At 38.2% G+C, this 24,258-nt stretch overlaps 1 protein-coding gene across 1 annotated transcript in view; it reads left to right on the top strand.

The window, feature by feature from the left end:
* NUP160 (nucleoporin 160) overlaps positions 1-24,258 on the top strand; it is a 49,773-nt gene that overhangs the window by 23,536 nt on the left and 1,979 nt on the right. Inside the window, exons 18-35 of the mRNA XM_049891175.1 lie at positions 101-234; positions 1,159-1,229; positions 2,203-2,362; positions 3,012-3,081; positions 3,721-3,819; positions 4,553-4,672; positions 6,400-6,495; positions 6,818-6,912; positions 7,008-7,104; positions 7,193-7,298; positions 14,271-14,431; positions 15,500-15,560; positions 18,756-18,866; positions 19,542-19,665; positions 20,327-20,428; positions 21,809-21,950; positions 22,902-23,027; positions 23,917-24,021. Coding sequence (XP_049747132.1) covers positions 101-234; positions 1,159-1,229; positions 2,203-2,362; positions 3,012-3,081; positions 3,721-3,819; positions 4,553-4,672; positions 6,400-6,495; positions 6,818-6,912; positions 7,008-7,104; positions 7,193-7,298; positions 14,271-14,431; positions 15,500-15,560; positions 18,756-18,866; positions 19,542-19,665; positions 20,327-20,428; positions 21,809-21,950; positions 22,902-23,027; positions 23,917-24,021 — 1,980 coding nt within the window. The remainder of the gene's footprint in view (positions 1-100; positions 235-1,158; positions 1,230-2,202; positions 2,363-3,011; positions 3,082-3,720; positions 3,820-4,552; positions 4,673-6,399; positions 6,496-6,817; positions 6,913-7,007; positions 7,105-7,192; positions 7,299-14,270; positions 14,432-15,499; positions 15,561-18,755; positions 18,867-19,541; positions 19,666-20,326; positions 20,429-21,808; positions 21,951-22,901; positions 23,028-23,916; positions 24,022-24,258) is intronic.

Here is a 24,258-nt window from a genome sequence, read left to right as displayed (position 1 = left end):
GTGCAACTGCCTTTGTTATTTTTACCCCATTTGAACCCTGAGAGTTACCATTACTAATTGCTTTTGTTTATCATCTTCCCACTCCACCCCCCATGTATAGGTGATTTTGGGAGCTGGTCAGCTCTTTCAAGCTCAGCAGGACCTACTACATCGAACAGCTCCACTACTCTTATCTTATCACCTCATTAAGTGGGGAAGTCAGTGCTTAGCTACTGATGTTCCAGTGGACGCATTGTGAGTCCCGTTATTTATTTTAAAAATAAATTGAGTTTAATTATTTTTTATTATCTTAAAATAATGTTTTTAAAAACAAAAAATAAATGTTATGCTCTCACATTATTTCCCTTTAAGATGCTCCATTTTATAGAGGTTGAGGCAACTTATAAGAATGAATAGAGACCCGTAAGATTGATGCTCTACTTAGAAACCATCTGTATGGGACATAAAGGTCAACATTTACTATAAAGCAAAGATGAGAAGATAAGGGGGCAGGGAAACTAGAGTACTAGAAACAAAACCACCAGAACACTTGGAAAATGTTGACACATGCTGAAAAATGTAACTAACGTCACCAAACAGTTTGGGTGGAAATTGTCAAATGGGAACCTAACTTGCTGTGTAAACTTTCTCCAAAAACACAATGAAATATTATTAAAAATAATAAATAAAATCAATTGTATTACAAAGAAAAATAAATGAATATATGTAGAGAAACTGAGGTTGATTTTAAATGTACAGATAAATCCTTCTGAAGGCAAAATAACAAGGTGAGGCCACAGGGAAAGTTAGCCCATACACAAAGATGCTGCACTGGATTGTTAAAGGTATTAAAGATAGACTGAGATTCATTTTACCAAAGAAAGAAAAAAAAGCCAGTAACTACAGAATCCACATTTTCAGTAAGATAAATCATCCTGTTTTCCCTGGCATGGAAGTCTTAAGAGAAATTTCTGCTTTGGCTCCTCATCGAAGGATCACTGAGTGATGCAGTGGGCAAAACTTTGACTCATGACATGCTTGCCAGTTCTCTTTGTGATTTCAGTTGAGCTTTTCTGTGCACTTCATTAATTAAATTGAGCATATGCACAATAGAATAAACTGGAAGTAATGTTTGATATGTGAGAATTTGTTAAGCTGCCTTTTTCCCTTTCCCCACAGAGAATCTAATCTCCAACACTTAGCAGTACTAGAACTAACTGACTCTAGTGCTCTAATGGCAAATAAATTTGGTAAGTACTGGGCTGTGTGTATTTGATATAAATTTGAAATCTGTTGCATATTCATTAGAATGGTCCTTTGCCACCTTTGCTATGGGAAGATTGGCTGGAGTGTCTGTTTTCACTTGGTGAGTGTAAGCAGCTTGCGGCCTGAGTTCTCTGGTTATGGCAACAGGTCCATGAAGCTGCAGGCCCAGATCAAACATAAATTAAGGGTGTTGCACATATATATGGAGCCCTGGTGGCACAGTGGTTAAGTGCTCAGCTCCTAACTGAAAGGTCAGCAGTTTGAACCCACCAGCTGCTCCGCATGAGAAAGATGTGGCTATCTGCCTCCATAAAGATTACTGCCTTGTAAACCCCGTGGGACAGTTCTACTCTGTCCTGTAGGGTTGCTGTGAGTCAGAATCAACTCAGTGGCAGTGGGTTTACTTTTGGCTTGGTGCACATACATGTGCACATTAATACACCTGCTTTTCTAATATATATTGATGACCTAGTGATTAATTATGCAGAATTATTTTAAAAAGGTACTTAGTTCATAGTAGCTTTTGTGATCCTGCCTTTATCTCAGTCAACCCCTATTCAAAAGGAGCCCTTATGATTGAAACCATTGTGAGCCATTATTCTAAAGGATTTCTTTTTTATTGTCTTGGTACGAGACCTGAAATCTTAGTACTTACATGTATCTGATCTGTCATAAAGACTTTCCAGCAAAGGCGCTCAGCTGTAGTGGGATCAGTGGAAAGAAATGACTGCAGTGTTGGTTTGAGTGACTGTTTTATTGTGTTTGTATAGTACTTCACAGTTTACAGAGTGCTTTTGTTTATGTTGCCATTGATTACACCCATGGCGCATTTTATGTTTCGAGGTAACAAATGCTGTTTGTGGTGTTTGTGGTAGACACAGTGAATTGGTACAGCCTTAATTGAAAATGGATGTTATTATTACAAACCCGTAATTGTCATAACTTTTTCATTTTAAGTATCTAGCCCTCAGACAATTGTGGAGTTATTCTTCCAAGAAGTTGCAAGAAAACACATTATAGCACATCTCTTCTCTCAACCAAAGGCACCTCTGAGCCAAACTGGGATGAATTGGCCTGAGATGGTTACTGCAATTACCAATTATTTCTTGCAGCTTTTGTATCCTTTTACTTAAAAAAATCAGTTGAAAGTTTTCTTCTATGTAAATAGTTGAGAGCTCTTATTCTGTCTGTGTAATGAAAGCTTTTAATGAGATTGGGTCCTTAACCCCTCTAACAAGAGATGATAATATTCTTTATTTTCAGATATGTTCTCAATTTTTATTTTATTTTGCTTTTTTGCCTGGGAGATGAGCCAGATTTTATTGGTACACACATACAACAAATTCAATACCTCGATCCTTTTAAGGCATTTTTCATTCATTCAGCACAAATATTTATTGAATATTTGAATGGCTCTATATTCCAGGCACTATGTTAGGTGCTGGGTGGCTGCCCACTAGCACCAATAGTGTGCGTCTGCAGTATACCAGCTAGAAATGGAGATGAGCACCAGGGATGAAACATGCATTAGCCCATAGCTAACTGAGTTCCAGGCTAGGTGACTAGGCTCATAGTATATACTTTCTTCACCATATTTGTCTTACGAATTTGTGTTCCATAGTGATGTGGAAAGAACACATGCTCTGCCACCTTTTCTTTACCTTTTTTTTTAAAAAAAGCTGTTTCATGGACTGTTCTGAGTTTGATGTCCAATATTCCAATATATATATTTAAGTTTACCAAAAATCTCCTTATCTATTGACTAGATGGCCTAGCAATCCTGGTTGTCTCTTTCTAGAATGTTTGATGGGAAACTGTCAGTATGTACAGTTGCAGGTGAGTTCTTTTGAATATCTCTGGTTCTTGTGAAAATGAGAGTTCTGGATTTTTTTTTTTTGTAATGTTAACTGCATTGTAATCAGGCTGGTGATGGTCTATTATAGGCAAGGAGCCACAATAATCTAAATTGATTGTACCAAGACCCCAGAGAGATTTTTTTTATTTCTTCACAGTATGATTCCTAATATGATTTTTTTCTAGAGTATCTTTTTTTCCACTCCTTCTGTCACTTTCTTTTTTTTTTTGGTAATATGAACATACCATCGTACCATCATTGCCTTCATAGAAACTCTATGGGAATTTAGTCATTGAACCACTAAATATCAAAAGTGGGAAAATTGCTGAGATAAAGGTTAATGTAGGGGAGGGGGTGGGGTACTGGATTCCCATTTGCTTTTTTTTTTTTTTAATTTTTATTGGGCTTTAAGTGAAAGCTATTTGCTTTCTTAAGATGTCTAATTTATTATAAGAGTAGATGTACAGGATTGCAGTTTAATCTCTAGATGATGTCAGGAAATCAAACTTTTGTGTTGATTGAACACTATTTTTCTCCGTCTGTAAAGAATGACTTAAAAATGAATATCGCATTAAATAGTGTGTATTTTCTAATCAGAACAGTCGTTTTATACCTTTAAGGATTATATTCAACTGCTCCATCCCTGGTGTCAAGTCAATGTTGGTTCCTGTCGATTTATGCTTGGGCGGTGTTACCTGGTTACAGGAGAGGGACAGAAGGTAAACTGTATTTGAATGATTATAAACTTCAGTGCAAAGGAGGACACTTAGTCCCATCTAACTGGGTTGGGGGGGTGACAGTCAAAGAATCCTCTAATAAGGATAATAAAGACGGTAGTAGTGCCAATCAAGGGCATGATGTAAACAAGAGGACTGCTCAGTTTCAGGTGCTTTGTGGCTTAGTTAGAACACAGGAAAATAATGAAGAAGGAATAATAAAACCCTCCTGCCCCTATACAGTTGTTTTCAGGGATACATTTTTGTAAATTAAGTGTATTAGTTAATTACATTGCTTTCATTGTATCTGAGTTTTCTTTTGTTTGTTTATGCTGCCTTATTTTCCCATTATGGTAGATTAGTTTTTTTTCCCCTAACATTGTATTATGTAAATTTTCAAATTTTATAATGAACAATTATATACCCACCACCCAAATTCTATGATTGTTAACATATTACTGCAGTTTCTTTATTACGTATCTGTCTATCCATCATTAGTCTATCTTATTAAAGTATACTTTCTAATTAATAGAATTTAAGTTTTGAAAAAGGTAAATTGTAGAAAAATATTAAATAACATCAAATAGAATGTAGATAGGGCAGAAATTGTGACTGTAGTAGACTGTCTTAAATAATCTTGTTTAGTTTCTGCTTCCTTAGCACATGAATCCCTGAATTATAGTACCTAGAATTGAAGAAATCCATTATGTCGCTTTGTGTTCTTCTGTTTCTCCAGGCTCTGGAATGTTTCTGCCAGGCAGCATCGGAAGTGGGTAAAGAGGAATTCTTGGATCGCTTAATCCACTCAGAGGATGGGGAGATTGTGTCCACCCCCAAGATGCAGTATTATGATAAGGTACCATTGTTTGGCCCTTCTTCACAGCAGTGAAATGAACAATCCTACATGTAGTGACATAGATCAATCTTACAAACATGATGTTAGGCAAAAGAAGGAAGACATAAAAGCATACATGCTAAATGTTTCTGTTTCTATAATGTTAAAAAAACAAGCAAAACTAGTCTGTGTTCTTGGAAATCAGCAGAGCTGTTTGTGTGGTCAGTAGTGACTGAAAGGAGCCACGGGGGATTTGGGCTGCTGATAATATGTAATTTTTAATCTGGCTGCTGGTTCCATGGACATGTTTACTTTGTAAACATTCAGTCAGGTACGTACTTAGGAGTTGTGTCCATTCCTAAATGTGTGTTATACTTTTATAAAAAGTATGAAATGCAAAATAACACAAAAACGTAGCCTCTAGAACAAAAAGGTTTTTTGTACTGTTAATAAAGAAAATAACTATATTTTGTCTTTACCTCATCCTTTAGAAGGTTATATTTTGAGTACATTGCTATACATAAAAGAGAAGTACATGTCTATGACATAAATATGTGTACACCTCTTTAGGGGACTGTGCACAAACATTAATAGAGAGGTCAGTCAAAAAAATTTAAAGATCACTGTTCTGTGTTATGTTAGAAATTGATCGTGCAAAACAGTATTTTCTGTAAGGTTTTTGTAAGGTTATATAAGCTATGGCATTAATTATTTACCGTCTTTAAGTTCATCTGTGATCTAGAAAATTAGTAGATTGGTGTTGTGACATGAAATTGTATTTGTTTCTTCATTCAACAAATATTTTTTGAGAGCCTGCTGTGTACTAGGCACTGATTTAGGCACCGAGGATAGAGCTGTGAACAAAAAGACCAATGCCCTGTCCTGGTAGTGCTTACATTCAGGTAGGAAAGAGGCTAGACAAATAAATATATAATGTCAGGTAATGATAAATGCTATGAATAAAACTAAAGCAGATCAAGGGTATAGACTAGGGAATGTTCACCTTGTTATGAGGTTATCTTGAAAACCATATCATGCACGGGAAAGAATTTTAGGCTCTGGAGTCAGGACAAAGATTTGAATCCCAGCTCTACTAACTGTGTGACCTTGAGCAAGTTACTGAACTCTGCACCTCAGAGTCTTCATCTATAAAATCCTCATCTGATTGCTGTGAGGGTAAATATAGCTAATACCTATAGAGAGTCATGCCTGGTACACAGTAGGCCTCAGTATACCAGCATATTTTGGACTTCTGCTTTCTTATTGTATACATATCTGTATAAGGACATAGATACATTCCTACCTTTGGTGGCTATTTCATTGCTTTCTAACACCTGACAAAGGGAAAAGGGTAACTAAAAGCCCTGTATTCAATCCCTGTGTAATTATTCATTAACTGAATATTAGTTCTTGTAAAAGTTTTGTAGAAGAGATGTTAGGGTTATCTCTTTACCTATCTATCTCTGTTCCAACCTAGCAATCAAAATTTACCTATACCTCGGAGGGCTATTACTCCAGTAGTAATATTTGGGAAAACAAATAGGAGGGTTTTGGAACAAACCGGTCCATAGCAGTAGAATCTAAAGAAAAAATATAAATATTAATTAAATAATCCTATTTGTTACCAGCACCTTTGATTTAATATTTATTTACCTAATTATCTTTCTAATTAATTTAAACTTAAATCAATTAATTTGTTGTGCGCTACCATATTAATTTTAGTGGAAATTTTCTCTGTTTCTTCTTAGGTTTTGCGTCTTTTAGATGTTGTTGGTTTGCCTGAACTGGTTATTCAGTTGGCTACATTAGCAATAACAGAAGCAGGGGATGACTGGAAAAGTCAGGTAAGAACTAGCTAATTTAGTTGTTTTCCTGGAGGTTTGTCATGGACAGGGTGGATTAACCACTAAGCACAGTATGCACCAGCTTACAGTAAGCAAGGTGTGCATGGGCTGTATTGTGCTTACTTACTGATCTGTAGTGCACAGTTTCACATGGGTTTCACCACATCTTTAATATGGTGAAAAACAGGTGAAATCGTGCACTACAGATTAGTAAGTAAGCGCAATGAAGCCCGTGCATACCTTGCTTAATGGGTAATCTGTCCCTGCATGGAAGTGGTGTTTTGATTTCGATTGCTCTTTTTTCCCCCAAATTGATACTTAGGCTACTTTAAGGACATGCATTTTCAAACATCATTTGGATTTGGGTCACAACAGCCAAGCATATGAGGCCTTAACCCAAATCCCTGATTCCAGCAGGTAACCTCACGTAATGTTTTTTAAAGAAGGCAACTTACCAGCCCTATTTAACCCAATAAGATGATTTACCAACACATTCTTTTCTGTCTTTCTAGGCAGTTAGATTGTTTACGGCAGCTGGTGGTAGTTCTTTGTGAACGTTCACAGTTACAGGATCTTGTAGAGTTTCCCTATGTGAATCTGCATAATGAGGTAATTTTCTTTATCCACTGTGACTGAAAAAAACTGTGGTGGTGGCCAACATTGCTTCTAACTTCGATATCTGATTGCTTCCCCTTAGGTTGTGGGAATAATTGAATCACGAGCTCGAGCTGTGGATCTTATGACTCACAATTATTATGAGCTTCTGTATGCCTTTCACATTTATCGCCACAACTACCGAAAAGGTGATTGAAGCAATTTTTGTTGGAGGCAATCTTATTAATTTAATCATATTTTATAAAAGTACTGTGTGTTTGACTTACGTAAATTTTATGTTACTCTTACCAGCATTTGGGGAAGTTAAGTTTAAGTACCAGATTAGTTTTACCCTTTTGAAGATTACCTGTTGCCCTTGAAGATAGGCAGACTTACTCCCATTCTAGAAGCATTTCCACAGGAGCCCTGGTGGCACAAATAGTTAAGTACTCTGCTGCTGTCTAAAAGGTTGACAGTTCAGACTCATTTAGCAGCTTCGTGGGGGATAGCCCTAGAAATCTGCTTCCATAAAGATTACAGCCAAGAAAACCCTATGGGGCAGTTCTACTCTGTCACATGGGGTCAATATGAGCCAAAAACATCAAACAACAACGGAGGCATTTCCCATGAGATGGCATTCTGCGTGTGTCTTCTGTCCAACTGTCAAGGGAAGTTTAGCTTTTTCAGTAGAAAAAAGACAACCAAATCCACTACCATCAACTCGATTCCAACTCAGAGAGACCCTACAGGACAGAGTAGAACTGCCCCAAATGGTTTCCAAGAAGTGACTGGTAGATTCAAACTGCTGACCCTTTGATTAGCAGCCAAACTCCTAACCACTGACCTACCAGGACTCCTTTTTCACTAGAAGTACCTTGAATCCCTATGGTTGGTTGTGAGTCATTTTACCATTGGCCTCCTCCCATTCCTTATATCAGTTCTTTGAGCAAAATTCTGAGTGTTTAAATATGCTTGTGCTGCCTCAGTATAATAGATGGTTTTTTTTTTTTTTTTTTTTATTCTTTATTAGCTATGGTTGATAGATCCTATACCTTCACTTTCATGCAGAATCTTTAAGGAAAGGAATAAATTTTACATTTAGAATTTTCCAAGTGATATCCTGGTTGCAAATGAAGTTTTTTTCAACTTTTTATTGTTAAAGATTTCAAGTCCATAGAAAAGTTCAAAGAATACTACAACGAACACTTAAATGCACCTCACCCATTGTTGTTGTTGTCAGGTACCGTCGAGTCGGTTCCGACTCATAGAGACCCTGTGCACAACAGAACGAAACACTGCCCGGTCCTGCGCTGTCATTACAGTCATTGTTATGCTTGAGCTCATTGTTGCAGCCACTGTGTCAGTCCACCTCACTGAGGGTCATCCTCTTTTCTGCTCATCTTGTAGTTTGCCAAGCATAATGTCCTTCTCCAGGGACTGATCCTTCCTGACAACATGTCCCAAGTATGTAAGACACAGTCTTGCCATCCTTGCTTCTAAGGAGCATTCTGGTTGTACTTTTTCAAGACAGATTTGTTTGTTCTTTTGGCAATCCATGGTATATTCAATAGTCTTTGCCAACACCTCAATTCAAAGGCGTTAGTTCTTCTTCAGTCTTCCTTATTCATTGTCCAGCTTTCACATGCATATGATGCAATTGAAAATGCCATGGCTTGAGTCAGGTGCACCTTAGTCTTCAAGGTGATTATCTTTGCTTTTTAACACTTTAAAGAGGTCCTTTGCATCACATTTACCCAATGCAATGCATCTTTTGATTTCTTGACTCCTGCTTCCATGGCTGTTGATTGTGGATCCAAGTAAAATGAAATCCTTGACAACTTCAGTCTTTTCTCAGTTTATCATGATGTTGCTCATTGGTCCAGTTGTGAGGATTTTTCCTTTCTTTATTCTGAGGTGCAAGCCATACTAAAGGCTGTGGTCTTTGATCTTCATTAATAAGTGCTTCATGTCCTTTTCACTTTCAGCAAGCAAGGTTGTGTCATCTGCATAACGTGGGTTTTTAATGAGTCTTCCTCCAATCCTGATGCCCCGTTCTTCTTCATGTAGTCCAGCTTCTCGGGTTATTTGCTCAGCATACAGATTGAACAGGTATAGTTAAAGGATACAACCCTGACACACAACCTTCCTGACTTTAAACCACTCTGTATCCCCTTGTTCTATCCAAACAGCTGCTTCTTGAGCTATGTAAAGGTTCCTCACGAGCACAATTAAGTGTTCTGGAATTCCCATTCTTCGCAATGTTATCCATAATTTGTTACGACCCACACAGTCGAATGCCTTTGCATAGTCAGTAAAACACAGGTAAACATCCTTCTGGTATTCTCTGCTTTCACCCAGTATCTGTCTGACATCAGCAATGATATCCCTGGTTCCACGTCTTCTTCTGAAACCAACCTGAATTTCTAGCAGTTCCCTGTCAATACAATACTGGAGCCATTTTTGAATGATCTTCAGCAAAATTTTGCTTGCGTGTGATGTTGATATTGTTCTCTAATTTCCACATTCGGTTGGATCACCTTTCTTGGGAATAGGTATAAAATGGGTCTCTTCCAGTCAGTTGGCCAGGAAGCTGTCTTCCATATTTCTTGGCATAGACGAATGAGTACCTCCAGCGCTGTATCCGTTTGTTGAAACATCTCAATTGATATTCCGTCAATTTCTGGAGCCCTATTTTTTGCCAATGCCTTCAGAGCAGCTTGGACTTCTTCCTTCAGTACCATCAGTTCTTGATTGTATGCTGTCTCTTGAAATGGTTGAACGTGGGCTAATCCTTTTTGGTATAACGACTCTGTATTCCTTCCATCTTCTTTTGATGCTTCCTGCGTCATTTAATATTTTCCCCATGGAATCCTTCACTATTGCAACTGCAGGCTTGAATTTTTACCTCAGTTCTTTCAGCTTGAGAAATGCCGAGTGTGTTCTTCCCTTTTGGTTTTCCATCTCCAGCTCTTTGCACGTGTCATTATAATACTTTACTTCGTCTTCTCGAGCCGCCCTTTGAAATCTTCTGTTCAGTTCTTTTACTTCATCATTTTTTCCTTTTGCTTTAGCTGTTTGACATTGGTGAGCAAGTTTCAAAGTCTCCTCTGACATCCATCTTGGTCTTTTCTTTCTTTCCTGTCTTTTCAATGACCTCTTGCTTTCTTCATGGATGATGTCCTTGATGTCATTCCACAACTCGTCTGGTCTTCGGTCACTAGTGTTCAGTGCATCAAATCTGTTCTTCAGATGGTCTCTAAATTCAGGTGGAATATACTCAAGGTCATATTTTGGCTCTTGTGGACTTGCTCTGATTTTCTTCAGTTTCAGCTTGAACCTGCATATGAGCAATTGATGGCCTGTTCCACAGTCAGCCCCTGGCCTTGTTCTGACTGATGATATTGAGCTTTTCCATCGTCTCTTTCCACAGATGTAGTCAATTTGATTCCTGTGTATTCCATCTGGCGAGGTCCATGTATATAGTCACTGTTTATGTTGGTGAAAGAAGGTATTTGCAATGAAGAATTCGTTGGTCTTGGAAAATTCTATCATTTGATCTTCAGCATTGTTTCTGTCACCAAGGCCATATTTTCCAACTTCTGATCGTTCTTCTTTGTTTCCAACTTTTACATTCCAATCACCAGTAATTACCAGTGCATCTTGATTGCATGTTCAATCAATTTCAGACTGCAACAGCTGATAAAAGTCTTCAGTTTTTTCATCTTTGGCCCTAGTGGTTGGTGCGTAAATTTGAATAATAGCCGTATTAACTGGTCTTCCTTGTAGGCATATGGATATTATCCTATCATTGACAGCGTTGTACTTCAGGATAGATCTTGAAATGTTCTTTTTCACGATGAATGCAAACACCATTCCTCTTCAAGTTGTCATTCCCAGCATAGTAGACTATATGATTGTCCAATTCAAAATGGCCAATACCGGTCGGTCCGTTTCAGCTCACTAATGCCTAGGATATCGATGTTTATGCATTCCATTTCATTTTTGACGATTTCCAGTTTTCCTAGATTCGTACTTCGTACATTCCGGGTTCCAGTTATTAATGGATGTTTGCAGCTGTTTCTTCTCATTTTAAGTCATGTCACATAAGCAAATGAAGGTCCCGAAAGCTTTACTCCACCCACATCATTAAGGTTGACTCTACTATGAGGAGGCAGCTCTTCCCCAGTCATCTTTTGAGTGCCTTCCAACCTGCGGGGCTCATCATCTGGCACTGTGTCACACGGTTTTCTGCTGCTATTCATAAGGTTTTCACTGGCTAATTCTTTTCAGAAGTAGACTGCTGGGTCCTTCTAGTCTGTAAGCTCAACTGAAACTTGTCCTCCATGGGTGACCCTGCTGGTATCTGAATACCAGTGGCATAGCTTCCAGCATCACAGCAACACACGAGCCCCCACAGTACCACAAACTGACAGACACGTGGGAACCCTTCGCCCATATTTACCAATTAATACTTTGCTGCATCATTTTCTTTTTCCTTCTGTCTCCCTTCCTCTTCTCTCTCTCTCTGCTTGCTTCTTGCTTATTTATCCTGATCCACTTGAGAGAAAGTTGCAGACATCCTGACTCTTCACCCATAAATACCTCAGCATATATCTTCTAAGGGCATTCTCCTAGGTAGCATCAAATTAAAGAAATTAACTAATTTAAGGAATTAAATTGAAATGTTACAGTTTGTTTTCTGACTCGCTGTTCATATTCACATCTTGCCAGTTGTCACAGTGTTTTTTCACACTGTCTTTTATTAGTACGTTATTCCTGTACTGCCTCACCCCCTGATCCAGAATCACACGTTGTGTTCAGTTGTCATGTCTGCTTGGTCTCCTTTCATCTGGGACACTTCTTTTAGCCTTACCTTGTCTTTCATGACATTGATGTTTTTGAAAAGTACCTGTCAGTCATTTTTGCAGAACGTGATTTGATTTGCATTTGTGTGGTGACTACTGGTGTCTTTGTCAGAACAGCTAAAAACAAAAGGACGCAAAATATCCACTGTCTTTTTTAAGGTATTACTTCACACTATACCATTGTAGTTCCCCCTTGGAACTTCTAGAGTTTTGTACCATTTCACTCAGATAATTTTTTCATAAAGATTTCTTGCTGATTTTCATTACAAAGAATTGATGGAGATAATTTGTAGGACAAAACATGTGAGCATATCATTCTCTTAAATCATACTGGAAGGGAAGTATAAACTGTTAGCTGTCACTTGTTTGTATTCACAATAATAATATCCATTACATCAACCTGATTGGGACCAGTTTTATCTAGATTAACATCCAGGTCTTTCAGGAACAAGGCTGTTCTGACACAATGTCTTACAGATTGCCGGCATTGAGAAAATATTTGCTAGAATGAAAAATAGTTTTATTTGAAAGCAGAAAGAATTTTTAAATACTAGTTTCAGGAATCCCGTGCAGCCTGAAAACATTGTATTTTTCAGTGATCTCATTCAACTTACACAGCTAACGTAGTATAAAAATAAGAGTCTCTGTTTTAGTTGTGAATATACACAACAAAACACACTCCAATTCAACTGTTTCTACATGTATAATGCAGTGACATTGATTACATTCTTCAAGTTGTGGAACCATTCTAACCCTCCTTTTCTGAGTTGTTCCTCCCCCATTAACATAAACTCATTGCCTCCTAAGGTTCCTATCTCATCTTTCAAGTTGCTGTTGTCACTTTGATCCCATATAGATAGTTCTTAAAAGAGCATAATGCTCAAAGCAGACATTCTTTACCAGTTAAGCTAACTGTTGTTTGGTTTTCAGAAGACTTAAGGGAATATTTTTGGTTTAAGGTTTAAAGATTATCTCAGGGTAATAGTTTCAGGGGTTAATCCAGCCTCCATGGATCCAGAAAGTCTGGAGTCCTTTATAATTTGGAATTCTGTTCTGCATTTTCCCCTTTTTGACCAGAATTCTTCTATAGAATCTCTGATGAAAATGTTGAGTAACCGTAGCCAGCCACCATCCATCCAGTTCTTTAGCCACACATTCCGTATCCTCCTTCTATTCCTGGCACTCCTTCTTCCTTTGTAGTTCCAGGAGCACAGAGACCAATTGTCATGCCTTGGATGGCAGCTTACAAGCTTATAAGACCCCAGGCACTACGCAACAAACTAGGAGGTAGAACAGAAGCACTAAACACATTATTAAGCCAATTAACTGGGATGTCCCATGAAACCATGACCCTAAACCTCCAAACTAAGGAACCAAATTCCAAGAGGTTTTTGATTGTACATTAGCAACCTTCGCAGCTATTCTTTTTGTTGTTGTTGCTATTGTTGTAAATATATCACACAATTTTAGCCAATTCAGCTTTTTACAGGTGTACAACTTGATAGCAATTACAATAACTGGCTATGCAACCCTACCCTTAATCATGCGATTTTTCCATCACTGTTAAACCCTCCTTACCCCTTCCCTCCCATCCCTGGTAGCCACTAATAAACTTTGGTCTCTATACATTTGCCTTTTCTTGTTTTTTTTATAGAAGTGAGGTCATACAATATTTGCCCTTTGTGATTGACTTACTTCACTCATCATAATATCTTCAAGCTCCATGCGTATCGTAGCATGTATCAAGACTTCATTTGTCCTACTGGCCAAGTAGTATTAGAGGCTATGTTCTTGAGTAAAGTCCCTGGGTGGCACAAGCGGTTTGTGCTTGGCTACTAACATAAAGGTTGGTGGTTTGAACCCACCCAGTGAAAGAAAAGCCTGGCAATCTGCTTCTGTAGAGATTACAGCCACGAAAACCTTCTGGAGCATTTCTGCTCTGTAACATGTGGGGTCTGCATGAGTTGGAATTGATGGCAAAAGGTTTGGGGTTTTTGTTGTTGTTCTTGAGTACTGTATCCACACCTTCTTGGTTTCAGAATCCTGGGTAGGGATGGGTGAGAATGGCTGAGACTAGCTTTCTAAACTGTAGATGGGTTTTTGCCCTGGGTATGGGAAGGTAGTATTTAATGTCAAAAGGAAAGTTTTACATGATTTTTTTTTGTGTGTGTGTGTGTGTATGTGTGGTTTTAAGTTAGTTAAAGTCAATTTTGTTTTAAATTTTAATCTTGGATAGATACGTAACACATTTTCTCTGTGTATCTTTAAAGAAACACATTTTTGAAATTCTAATGTCTGATTATTATTGCCTCATAGCTGGCACAGTGATGTTTGAGTATGGAATGCGTCTTGGCAGAGAGGTCCGAACTCTCCGGGGGCTTGAGAAGCAAGGCAATTGTTACCTGGCTGCTATTAATTGTTTACGACTCATTCGTCCAGAATATGCGTGGATTGTGCAGCCAGCATCTGGTGCAGTGGTATGAAAGCTTTCCATCCTGGAATTTGGGGATCTTTCAATATATTTACGTTGGCTTTTTCAAAACTATTACCTCAGTTTGATTGGTTTCATTTAGAATTTCTTCTGGGGTATTTGTGAACTGTGTCTGTTTTGAGATACTTGTTAGATATCATTACCCCGTTGGTTCCCACATTCAGAAGTATTATAGGAAGAGCTGTTGCAGAGTGATTTAGGAGTTAGACCTGATTGACTTTGGGCAGGTTACGTAATCTTCTGGAGTCCAGTTATCCTGTTACATAAAACAGGGATGATAATAATATCTATCTCATAGGATTGTATTCAGGATTAAATGAGATAATTTATGTAAATTAGTTAGAACAGTGTAAGTGCCCGGCACAGAAAAACCAAAAATAAATAAACCAGTTGCCATCGAGTCAATTCCAATTCATGGCAGCCTCGTGTGTGTCAGAGTAGAACTCTGCTCCATGGGGCTTTCAATGGCTGATTTTTCAGAAGAAGATCAGGTCTCTCTTTCAAGGTGCCTCTGGGTGGACCTGAACCTGCAGCCTTTCAGTTAGCATCCGAGCACTTAAGCATTTTCAACGCCCAAGGACTGGCACACAGAAAGTGCTCAAGAAATGATAGCTGCTTTTATTTCAGTCATGTTTGTTAATTTAATCTGTAATTATTGTTTTAAAGGACATACACTTTGTGAGTTTTTCCTGTAATGCTGATGGGGTCATGTGTGCCCACCTATGATCTGTTGTATAGTTCCTGCATTTACTAGACCATTGTCCAGGGTGATGGGTGGAGAATATAACTCTAGAACCAAGAAAAGTTAAGTAGTGTGTGGGGATCAAATTCCCGCCCTTGGATTCCATAATATCTTATAGCCAAGAGCCAGCTGGTCAGATGTTCCCATTTCTTTGTCTGTTAGTTACAGTACCTTTGTAAGAAGAGCTGTACTCCTTCAAATAAAAATAATTTACATTGGGGGAATTGAAGTGTGAAAATTCTGAATAATATTTAAGGATATTGAAGTAAAATTCTAATTTTCACAATTAAATTACTTGTTTCGTCTTGTCAGTATGATCGCCCTGGTGCATCCCCAAAGAGGAATCATGATGGAGAATGTACAGCTGCCCCAGGTGAGTCGGGCCTTAAACTGAGTCATTATAGCCTGTAGTACTTTGTTTTTAAAATACTGTAAAGTGCCTTCTTTTTAGTTCAGTTTCAACATTTCAATCTGTTAAAAGTTGTCTGGTAGCCAAAGATATAAAAGACCTATATAAAGAAAACTACAAAGTACTACTACAAGAAACTAAAAAGGACCTACTTAAGTGGAAAAACATACCTTGCTCATGGTTAGGAAGACTTAACATAGTAAAAATGTCTATTCTACCAAAAGCCATCTATACATACAATGCAGTTCCGATCCAAATTCCAATGACATTTTTTAAGGTGATGGAGAAACAAATCACCAACTTCATATGGAAGGGAAAAAAGCCTCGGATAAGTAAATCATTACTGAAAAAGAAGAAGAAAGTGGGAGGCCTCACTCTACCTGATTTTAGAACATATTATACAGCCACAGTAGTCAAACAGCCTGGTACTGGTACAACAACAGGCACATAGACCAATGGAACAGAATTGAGAACCCAGATATAAATCCATCCACATATGAGCAGCTGATATTTGACAAAGGCCCAGTGTCAGTTAATTGGGGAAAAGATAGTCTTTTTAACAAATGGTGCTGGCATAACTGGATATCCATTTGCAAAACAATGAAACAGGACCCATACCTCACACCATGCACAAAAACTAACTCCAAGTGGATCAAAGACCTAAACATAAAGACTAAAACGATAAAGATCATGGAATTAAAAATAGGGACAACATTAGGAGCCCTAATACAAGGCATAAACAGAATACCAAACATTACCAAAAATGACGAAGAGAAACCCGATAACTGGGAGCTCCTAAAAATCAAACACCTATGCTCATCTAAAGACTTCACCAAAAGAGTAAAAAGACCACCTACAGACTGGGAAAGAATTTTCAGCTATGACATCTCCGACCAGCGCCTGATCACTAAAATCTATAAAAAAAAAAAAAAAAATCTATATGATTCTGTTAAAACTCAACCACAAAAAGACAAACAACCCAATCAAGAAGTGGGCAAAGGATATGAACACGCACTTCACTAAAGAAGATATTCAGGCAGCTAACAGATACGTGAGAAAATGCTCTCAATCATTAGCCTTTAGAGAAATGCAAATAAAAACTACGATGAGATTTCATCTCACTCCAGCAAGGCTGGCATTAATCCAAAAAACACAAAATAATAAATGTTGGAGAGGCTGCGGAGAGATTGGAACTCTCATACACTGCTGGTGGGAATGTAAAATGGTACAACCACTTTGGAAATCTATCTGGCATTATCTTAAACAGTTAAAAATAGAACTACCGTACAACCCAGAAATCCCACTCCTTGGAATATACCCTAGAGAAATAAGAGCCTTCACATGAACAGATATATGCACACCCATGTTTATTGCAGCTCTGTTTACAATAGCAAAAAGCTGGAAGCAACCAAGGTGTCCATCAACGGATGAATGGGTAAATAAATTGTGGTATATTCACACAATGGAATACTACTCATCGATAAAGAACAGTGACGAATCAGTGAAACATTTCATAACATGGGGGAACCTGGAAGGCATTATGCTGAGCGAAATTAGTCAGATGCAAAAGGACAAATATTGTTTAAGACCACTATTATAAGATCTTGAGAAATAGTATAAACTGAAAAGAACACATACTTTTGTGGTTACGAGGAGGGGAGGAAGGGAGGGTGGGAGAGGGTTATTCACTGATTAGTTAGTAGATAAGAACTACTTTAGGCGAAGGGAAGGACAATACTCAATACACGGAAGGTCAGCTCAACTGGACTGGACCAAAAGCAAAGAAGTTTCTGGGATAAACTGAATGCTTCAAAGGTCAGCGGAGCAAGGGCAGGGGTTTGGGAACTATGGCTTAAGGGGACTTCTAAGTCAATTGGCAAAATAATTCTATTCTGAAAACATTCTGCATCCCACTTTGAAATGTGTCTGGGGTCTTAAATGCTAACAAGCGGCCATCTAAGATGCATCAGTTGGTCTCAACCCAACTGGATCAAAGGAGAATGAAAAATACCAAGGTCACACGATAACTATGAGCCCAAGAGACAGAAAGGACCACAGGAACCAGAGACTTACATCATCCTGAGACCAGAAGAACTAGATGGTGCCCGGCCACAACCAATGACTGCCCTGACAGGGAGCGCAACAGAGAACCCCTGAGGGAGCAGGAGATCAGTGGGATGCAGACCTCAAATTCTCATAAAAAGACCAGACTTAATGGTCTGACTGAGACTAGAGGAATCCTGGCGGTCATGGTCCCCAAACCTTCTGTTGGCCCAGGACAGGAACCATTCCTGAAGACAACTCATCAGACATGGAAGGGACTGGACAGTGGGTAGGAGGGAGATGCTGATGAAGAGTGAGCTACTTGTATCAGGTAGACACTTGAGTCTGTGTTGGCATCTCCTGTCTGGAGGGGAGATGGGAGGGTAGAGAGGGTTAGAAACTGGCAAAATTGTCACGAAAGGAGAGACTGGAAGGGCTGACTCGTTAGGGGGAGAGTAAGTGGGAGTAAGGTGTATATAAGCTTTAAGCTTATATGTGACAGACTGACTTGATTTGTAAACGTTCACTTAAAGCTCAATAAAAATTATTAAATAAATAAAAGTCTGGTAGCCCCTTGAAAACTTTGTCCAACAGTATGAAAAATGAAAATGCTTAAAAAAAGAGTATGTTTTTTTCTTGTTTGTTGTATTTAAATCAGTGCCAAACTTTTTATCAGGTTCCTTTGATATTATCAGGGAGGCATGATATCCTTCTATAACGAGTACTCTAGAGTTGGACATACCTGAGTTCTAATTCTACTTCTCTCATCTTGGCCAAGTTCCTCTCTTAGCGACAGAGATAACAGTATTTCACATTTGTAAGAATGAAATAAAATTTCAAGTAAAGCACCTTGTAAGCATCTCTTTCAACTGCAGCTATCGTTAGTAGAATACTTTGCAGTTAACTGCAGTCGAGGAAGTGTACATGTGAAGTAGTGATGTTGCTTCACTTTTTATGTTAGCTTTTAGTGAGCTCCTTGTTTTCTCCTCCTCTTCATGCCTTTGGAAATGAAACTGAATGTTTCTGAATGTCTGGTGGAAGTGGGAAAGTTGAGCTAGTCTAATAGTCATATCGTTTGTACTTTGGGAATTGAAAATATTTTTCTCTGGTTTTTAGCAAATCGACAAATTGAGATCCTGGAACTGGAAGACCTGGAGAAGGAGTGTTCCTTGGCTCGCATTCGCCTCACTTTGGCTCAGCATGACTCGTCAGCAGTTGCAGTGGCAGGTGGGAATTTAGCCATTAGAGCTTCTTACCTGTCAGCACCAAAAGCACATTTTAGGACCAGGCCGTGGATATACTCTGCTAGATCGGTACAACACATGACATTGTTACTCTGAGCTACTCATCAACAAATCTGAGTCTTTGGACATACAGGTGGCCCTCCGTATCTGCAGGTTCCACATTTACAGATTCAACCAACCCACAGATGGAAAATTTTTGGAAAAAAGAAAAAGAAATTTGCAAAAAGCAAAACTTGAATTTGCCGCACCCGAAGCACTACACTGAATCCACGTAAATGAAATGATGTGTAGGCTTCCCCTTCTGTAGCCCCCCACTGTTTCACAGACCCTCAATTTCTCCAGCACTCACTGTTTGAGCATTATTTGCCTTGCATCTTGTCATTATTGCCTAAACTATACAGTATAAAACAACTATTTACATAGCATTTACGTTGCATTAGGTATTGTAAGTAATCTAGAAATGATTTAAAGTATAGGGGGGATGTGCGTAGGTTAAATTCAAATATTAGGCTATTTTATATAAGGAACTTGAGCATCCTTGGAATTTGGTATGCGTGGAGGGGGTGTGCCCTGGAAGCAGTCCCCCGTGAATACTGAGGGATGGCTATTTGCATGTTTTCCCTTGGTGGCACTAAATCCTCGTTTTCCATCACCATAGGAAGTTCATCAGCAGAGGAAATGGTCACCCTCTTGGTTCAGGCTGGCCTCTTTGACACTGCCATATCACTCTGTCAGACTTTCAAGCTTCCTTTAACACCAGTTTTTGAGGGACTTGCTTTCAGGTATGTATAAAATTACTTTTTATAGTCTTTATTTTGTAACATGAAGATTTAAGCTTTTGCTTAGTGGAAAGCAGTAGTCACAAGCCAGTAACCAATAAGCTATTTGAGATTTAAAGAAGTATTTTGTTTAGCCCACACAGCTACTTTAAATTCTTTTTTAATTAAGTGATTGAGATTAAAAATTAAGGTGATTTTACATTTTTTAAGAATCTAGATTTATAGCTTCTCTTGAGAAGTAAAAGGATCTAGTATCTATGGGTCCACATTCTCACGTGACAGATAACCCAAGTTAAATAGTGGTGTCCATTTTAGATAAGGCATATCCTCTCTTACAATCCTTCAGGAAATCTGTCAGCCCTGTGTTTCTTATTTAACTTTTACTTAGCTATTAGTCAAGTATTTTAGTCTGTGAATTGAAAATATTTTAAAACTTTCAGAATTTTTCATCAGCCGTTTTCTCTCAGAAGTATATTTTCTCCTAACACTTATTAATAACTCATTGGGTCATTCAGTTGTATGTCTGTGAGGAGATGGAAGAGCTGATATCCCTGTAGTGAATTCAGCAGGCTAGAGCTGAAGTTGTTGTCTTATCTATTTTAGTAGCACAATAATATGCTTTTCAACCATTAGTTTGCTATGTGTGGAACCATTTTCTTTGCAGATGCATCAAATTGCAGTTTGGAGGAGAGGCAGCACAAGCAGAAGCCTGGGCCTGGCTCGCAGCCAATCAGCTCTCATCAGTCATCACGACTAAGGAGTCTAGGTATAGCCCTGGTGTGCCTCCAGCCCCAGTTGGGCTTTCCTGTCTCAAAGCTGTAGCCTTTTTTTGTTGATTAAATTGTCATACACAGATCATTTCACTTTTTTCTTTTTTTTTTTTTTTTTTTGCTAAGTTTTTGTCTGAGCTGGGAAGTTTTAGAATTAGCGAGACACCGTGTAATTTATTGTCCAAACCAGGACACCTTTGTCTATGAAATGTCTTCCAACCACCTTTTCCATATCACTCTCCTCAAAGACTTACTGTATTTTATCATCAAGAAAAGGTACTCTTACCAGCACAAGTCTACAGTTTACTTGGTTTCAGGGTGTCCTGTTCCTTTTTCCCCCAGTCCTTCCATTGAGCTGACACCGCATGGCTGTCATCACAGTGTCTTCTGAGAGCTTGTCTCTGGCTACTGCTTACAGTCAGTCACCCGCCAACCTCCATTCTCTGTTATAGCTTCTTCAGGCTTGCTTTCTCCAGATACTTCCCTAATGCACTCAATCAGTATCTACCCAAATGTATTTCAGTATCTTTACAGTCCTTCTCTAACAACTCTTATTCTTAGTAAACTTTCCTTTCTTGAATTACATTTGCAGTTTGTTTAATACACTGAGTACTTCAGAGTTGTGGGATTTTAACTAATAGTTTTCAACCACCAAATTAGTACTTCAGAATCACTTATTAAAACACAGATTGTGGGACATCACCCTAGTCTTCTAAATCAAAATTCCTCGTGATTCTCATGTTCAACCAGAGTTGGGAACCAGTGATCTGAGCAAGCTCCCTTGTTTTAGAAATCCAGAAACAAAAAGGCTAAGTGAATTGTGTAGTCAAATAAATACATAGTTGATGGTAGAGAAATACAAGAAATTCAAGTCATTTAGTTTCTAGTGTTACAAGTAATTTCCGACATAGGACAGGGCTCCGTTCTGACGGCTATCATAAGTCAGCTCTGAGGTTAAGTCGAATACTTCTTTAGTTCTCGTTATTACTGCCTTTAGTATCAGTATCTTTATAAATTCAATCTTTATTTCTCTTTGGGGGTTGGAAATACTACATACAAATTTATGGCTATGATGACATAAGCACATTACACACTGCAACATTGTATGTATTACATATTGCTAATGATAATATGTACAAAATAAAAAACAGGATGGTTGTAAGTGCAATTTGTCATAACTCAAATATGTTGTAAGTAGGGGACTGCCTGTGTTCCCTAAGTCACAATGGTCTTGATAATGTTAGTTATGGTATAGTTATATTATCAGTCCAATTGTGAGCTTCTAAAAATTTTCCTTTGTAAATTCATGCTTTGAATGATACTATAAACATCTATTAAGAATCTGAAACTCATTAGTCCTTTTTGTTTTTATCCAGTGCCACCGATGAAGCTTGGAGACTGTTATCAACTTATCTGGAAAGGTACAAAGTCCAGAATAACTTGTATCACCACTGTGTAATCAACAAGCTCTTGTCTCATGGAGTGCCTCTGCCTAATTGGCTTATAAATAGTTACAAGGTATGTGGTACCTTAACTGAAAGAGTATAAAGCTGGTGTATATCATTCTGAATAATTTCATGACATGATTAAAAAGAAACAGAGTAATAATTTATGGGAACATACTGATTTATATACTGTGGACAGCTTTTCTATCTTAACTAAAAACACAGGGAACAATTTAACGTTAATGCCATACCTAGTATTGAATGTTTGGATTTAAAGTTCCACAGGTTAGTAATCAAGTTAATAACTGTGTGCTCACTGAATGAGTTTGTATTTAAAAAGAGTGTACCTATGATACATGTGTGCATGACTGAACGTATATGGTGCTATAGTGGTAAGCAAGGGTAGAATAAAGAGAGAACATCCAGAGCTCAAAGTCAGGAAAGTTGATATGTTTAAGTTAGAAAGTAGAGAAAATGATAAAGGTAAGATTGTGATCAAATCAGAAAATGGAAAGCATAATAACATATTTAGTAGAACCCTTCTACACGGAGACTTTATTCACTTTTCTCTCACTCAGAGGTAAGTACAAAATTCAGACGTTTAAACATCTTTAAACTTCTTTTGCACTGGTCATTCATATATTTCTGAGAATTAACGTGAATACATCATGCTTTTAGCACTCAGCGTTGCTGGGGGAGGTTTGTTGGCTTTTACATATACAAGCTAAAGTAGAGAGAAGTTAAAAATTTGTCTTTGATTACAAAACCAGGGAAGAAGGCCAGTCATAGATGGGGCCTCAAAAGGTGCCCAGGGCGCTCAGAATCCAACCCATACCCCAAAATATAGATGAATAAACTAAGGGTCACATTTGTTTATAGTGAGAAATGTAGATGCCAAAGGATCAGACAGTCAGTCTCCTTTGGTCAGCGCCCAGGTAAGATGTGAATATGTAATGTTCTTAATCACATAATAAAAGGCAGAAGCCATTTATTGCCCTTAGTATGCTGTCCTGACTTTTTACAGAAGGTTGATGCCGCTGAGTTGCTCCGTCTGTACTTGAACTATGACCTTTTAGAAGAAGCTGTGGATTTGGTTTCAGAATATGTGGATGCTGTATTGGGAAAAGGACATCAGTACTTTGGAATTGAGGTAGGCGATAGACATTTCTTTTGAATTCTGTATTCTCAACGTTAAGTAAGGTGAAGATCTGAAAGCAAATTGGAACTATAAATTAGTGGATTTTACCTGTACTGTTTGTGATTACACAACTAGTTGTCCCCAAGATCAGGGACTGAGTATTGGCACTCTCGGGGTCTCCAATCTCCTGTTTGTAGGATGGGAATGTGTTTCCCTTTTCTCCACCAAATGAAGTTGGCTTGAATTAGTGTTTAGAAGACAGTGGTAAACAGGAACAAATGGTACGTGATAAACATTTTCTGTATGCCACGGGCTATGCTAAGTCTCTGTAAACATTTTCTCGTTTAATCTTTATAGCAGCCTATGAGATACAGTTTTTTAATCTTTTTTTTAACTCATGCAATCCAGAGGTTAAATAGGTTGCCTGAGCTCACAAAGATAATAAGAGCCAGGATTAAAATGGGTAACTACAAACCTTACCTCTTAACCTGGTAGATAAGTATTCAGAACTTCTAGAGTTGAGCTTTTCCTTTCCAAATATCTTTTTCCAGATAATTGGAATCTGGATTTCAGACTAGGAGTAGTATCATTCTTCGACAATTTAGAGGAGATTTTTGCTGCATCTGTTTGTCGTTAATAGACCTCAGTGCTCCTTTAAGATAAGGAAATGGCATAATTTAGAAATAGATTTGATTTTAACTGAGAAAAGGACAAACATTTAAAAGAGAAGGAAGTGGGGGGGGGTCCAATTGCATGTATGCACATGTGCAATTTCTTGTTGTGAAAAAAGAAAAATAGGAAAGTAAAGCACTTTATGTTATAGTGACCTAGAAGGCAACTATCCAGGAGAAATTGTACAGGTTTTAGATGTTTTTCAAATGCTAGACATTTTTCCTTTCAGTTTCCACTGTCCGCAACAGCCCCAATGGTGTGGCTCCCATACTCCTCTATTGATCAGCTTCTCCAAGCTCTGGGAGAGAACAGTGCCAACAGTCACAACATCGCAGTAAGTAAACCCTTCACGGGACATCTTCTAGAAGTCCTTGCACTAGGAGTTACACTTTACAGCATTCTCTTCAATTCTCAGGGACCAAAAAAAAAAGGGAAGGCAAAAGCCATTTATTGCCCTTAGCATGCCACTCCAATGCCTTTAAATAAAGCAAAGAATCTAAGCAACTTAGTTAATTTATTCAAGAAAGCTAATGAGGAAGTGTGTGGGCATTAATTACACAGACACAAATGA

Source organism: Elephas maximus, chromosome 7 (genome assembly GCF_024166365.1).
Source record: "Elephas maximus indicus isolate mEleMax1 chromosome 7, mEleMax1 primary haplotype, whole genome shotgun sequence".
Lineage (NCBI taxonomy): Eukaryota > Metazoa > Chordata > Mammalia > Proboscidea > Elephantidae > Elephas > Elephas maximus.
Note: the sequence above shows the minus strand (reverse complement) of the source record. Positions and strands in the feature narration are given on the sequence as shown.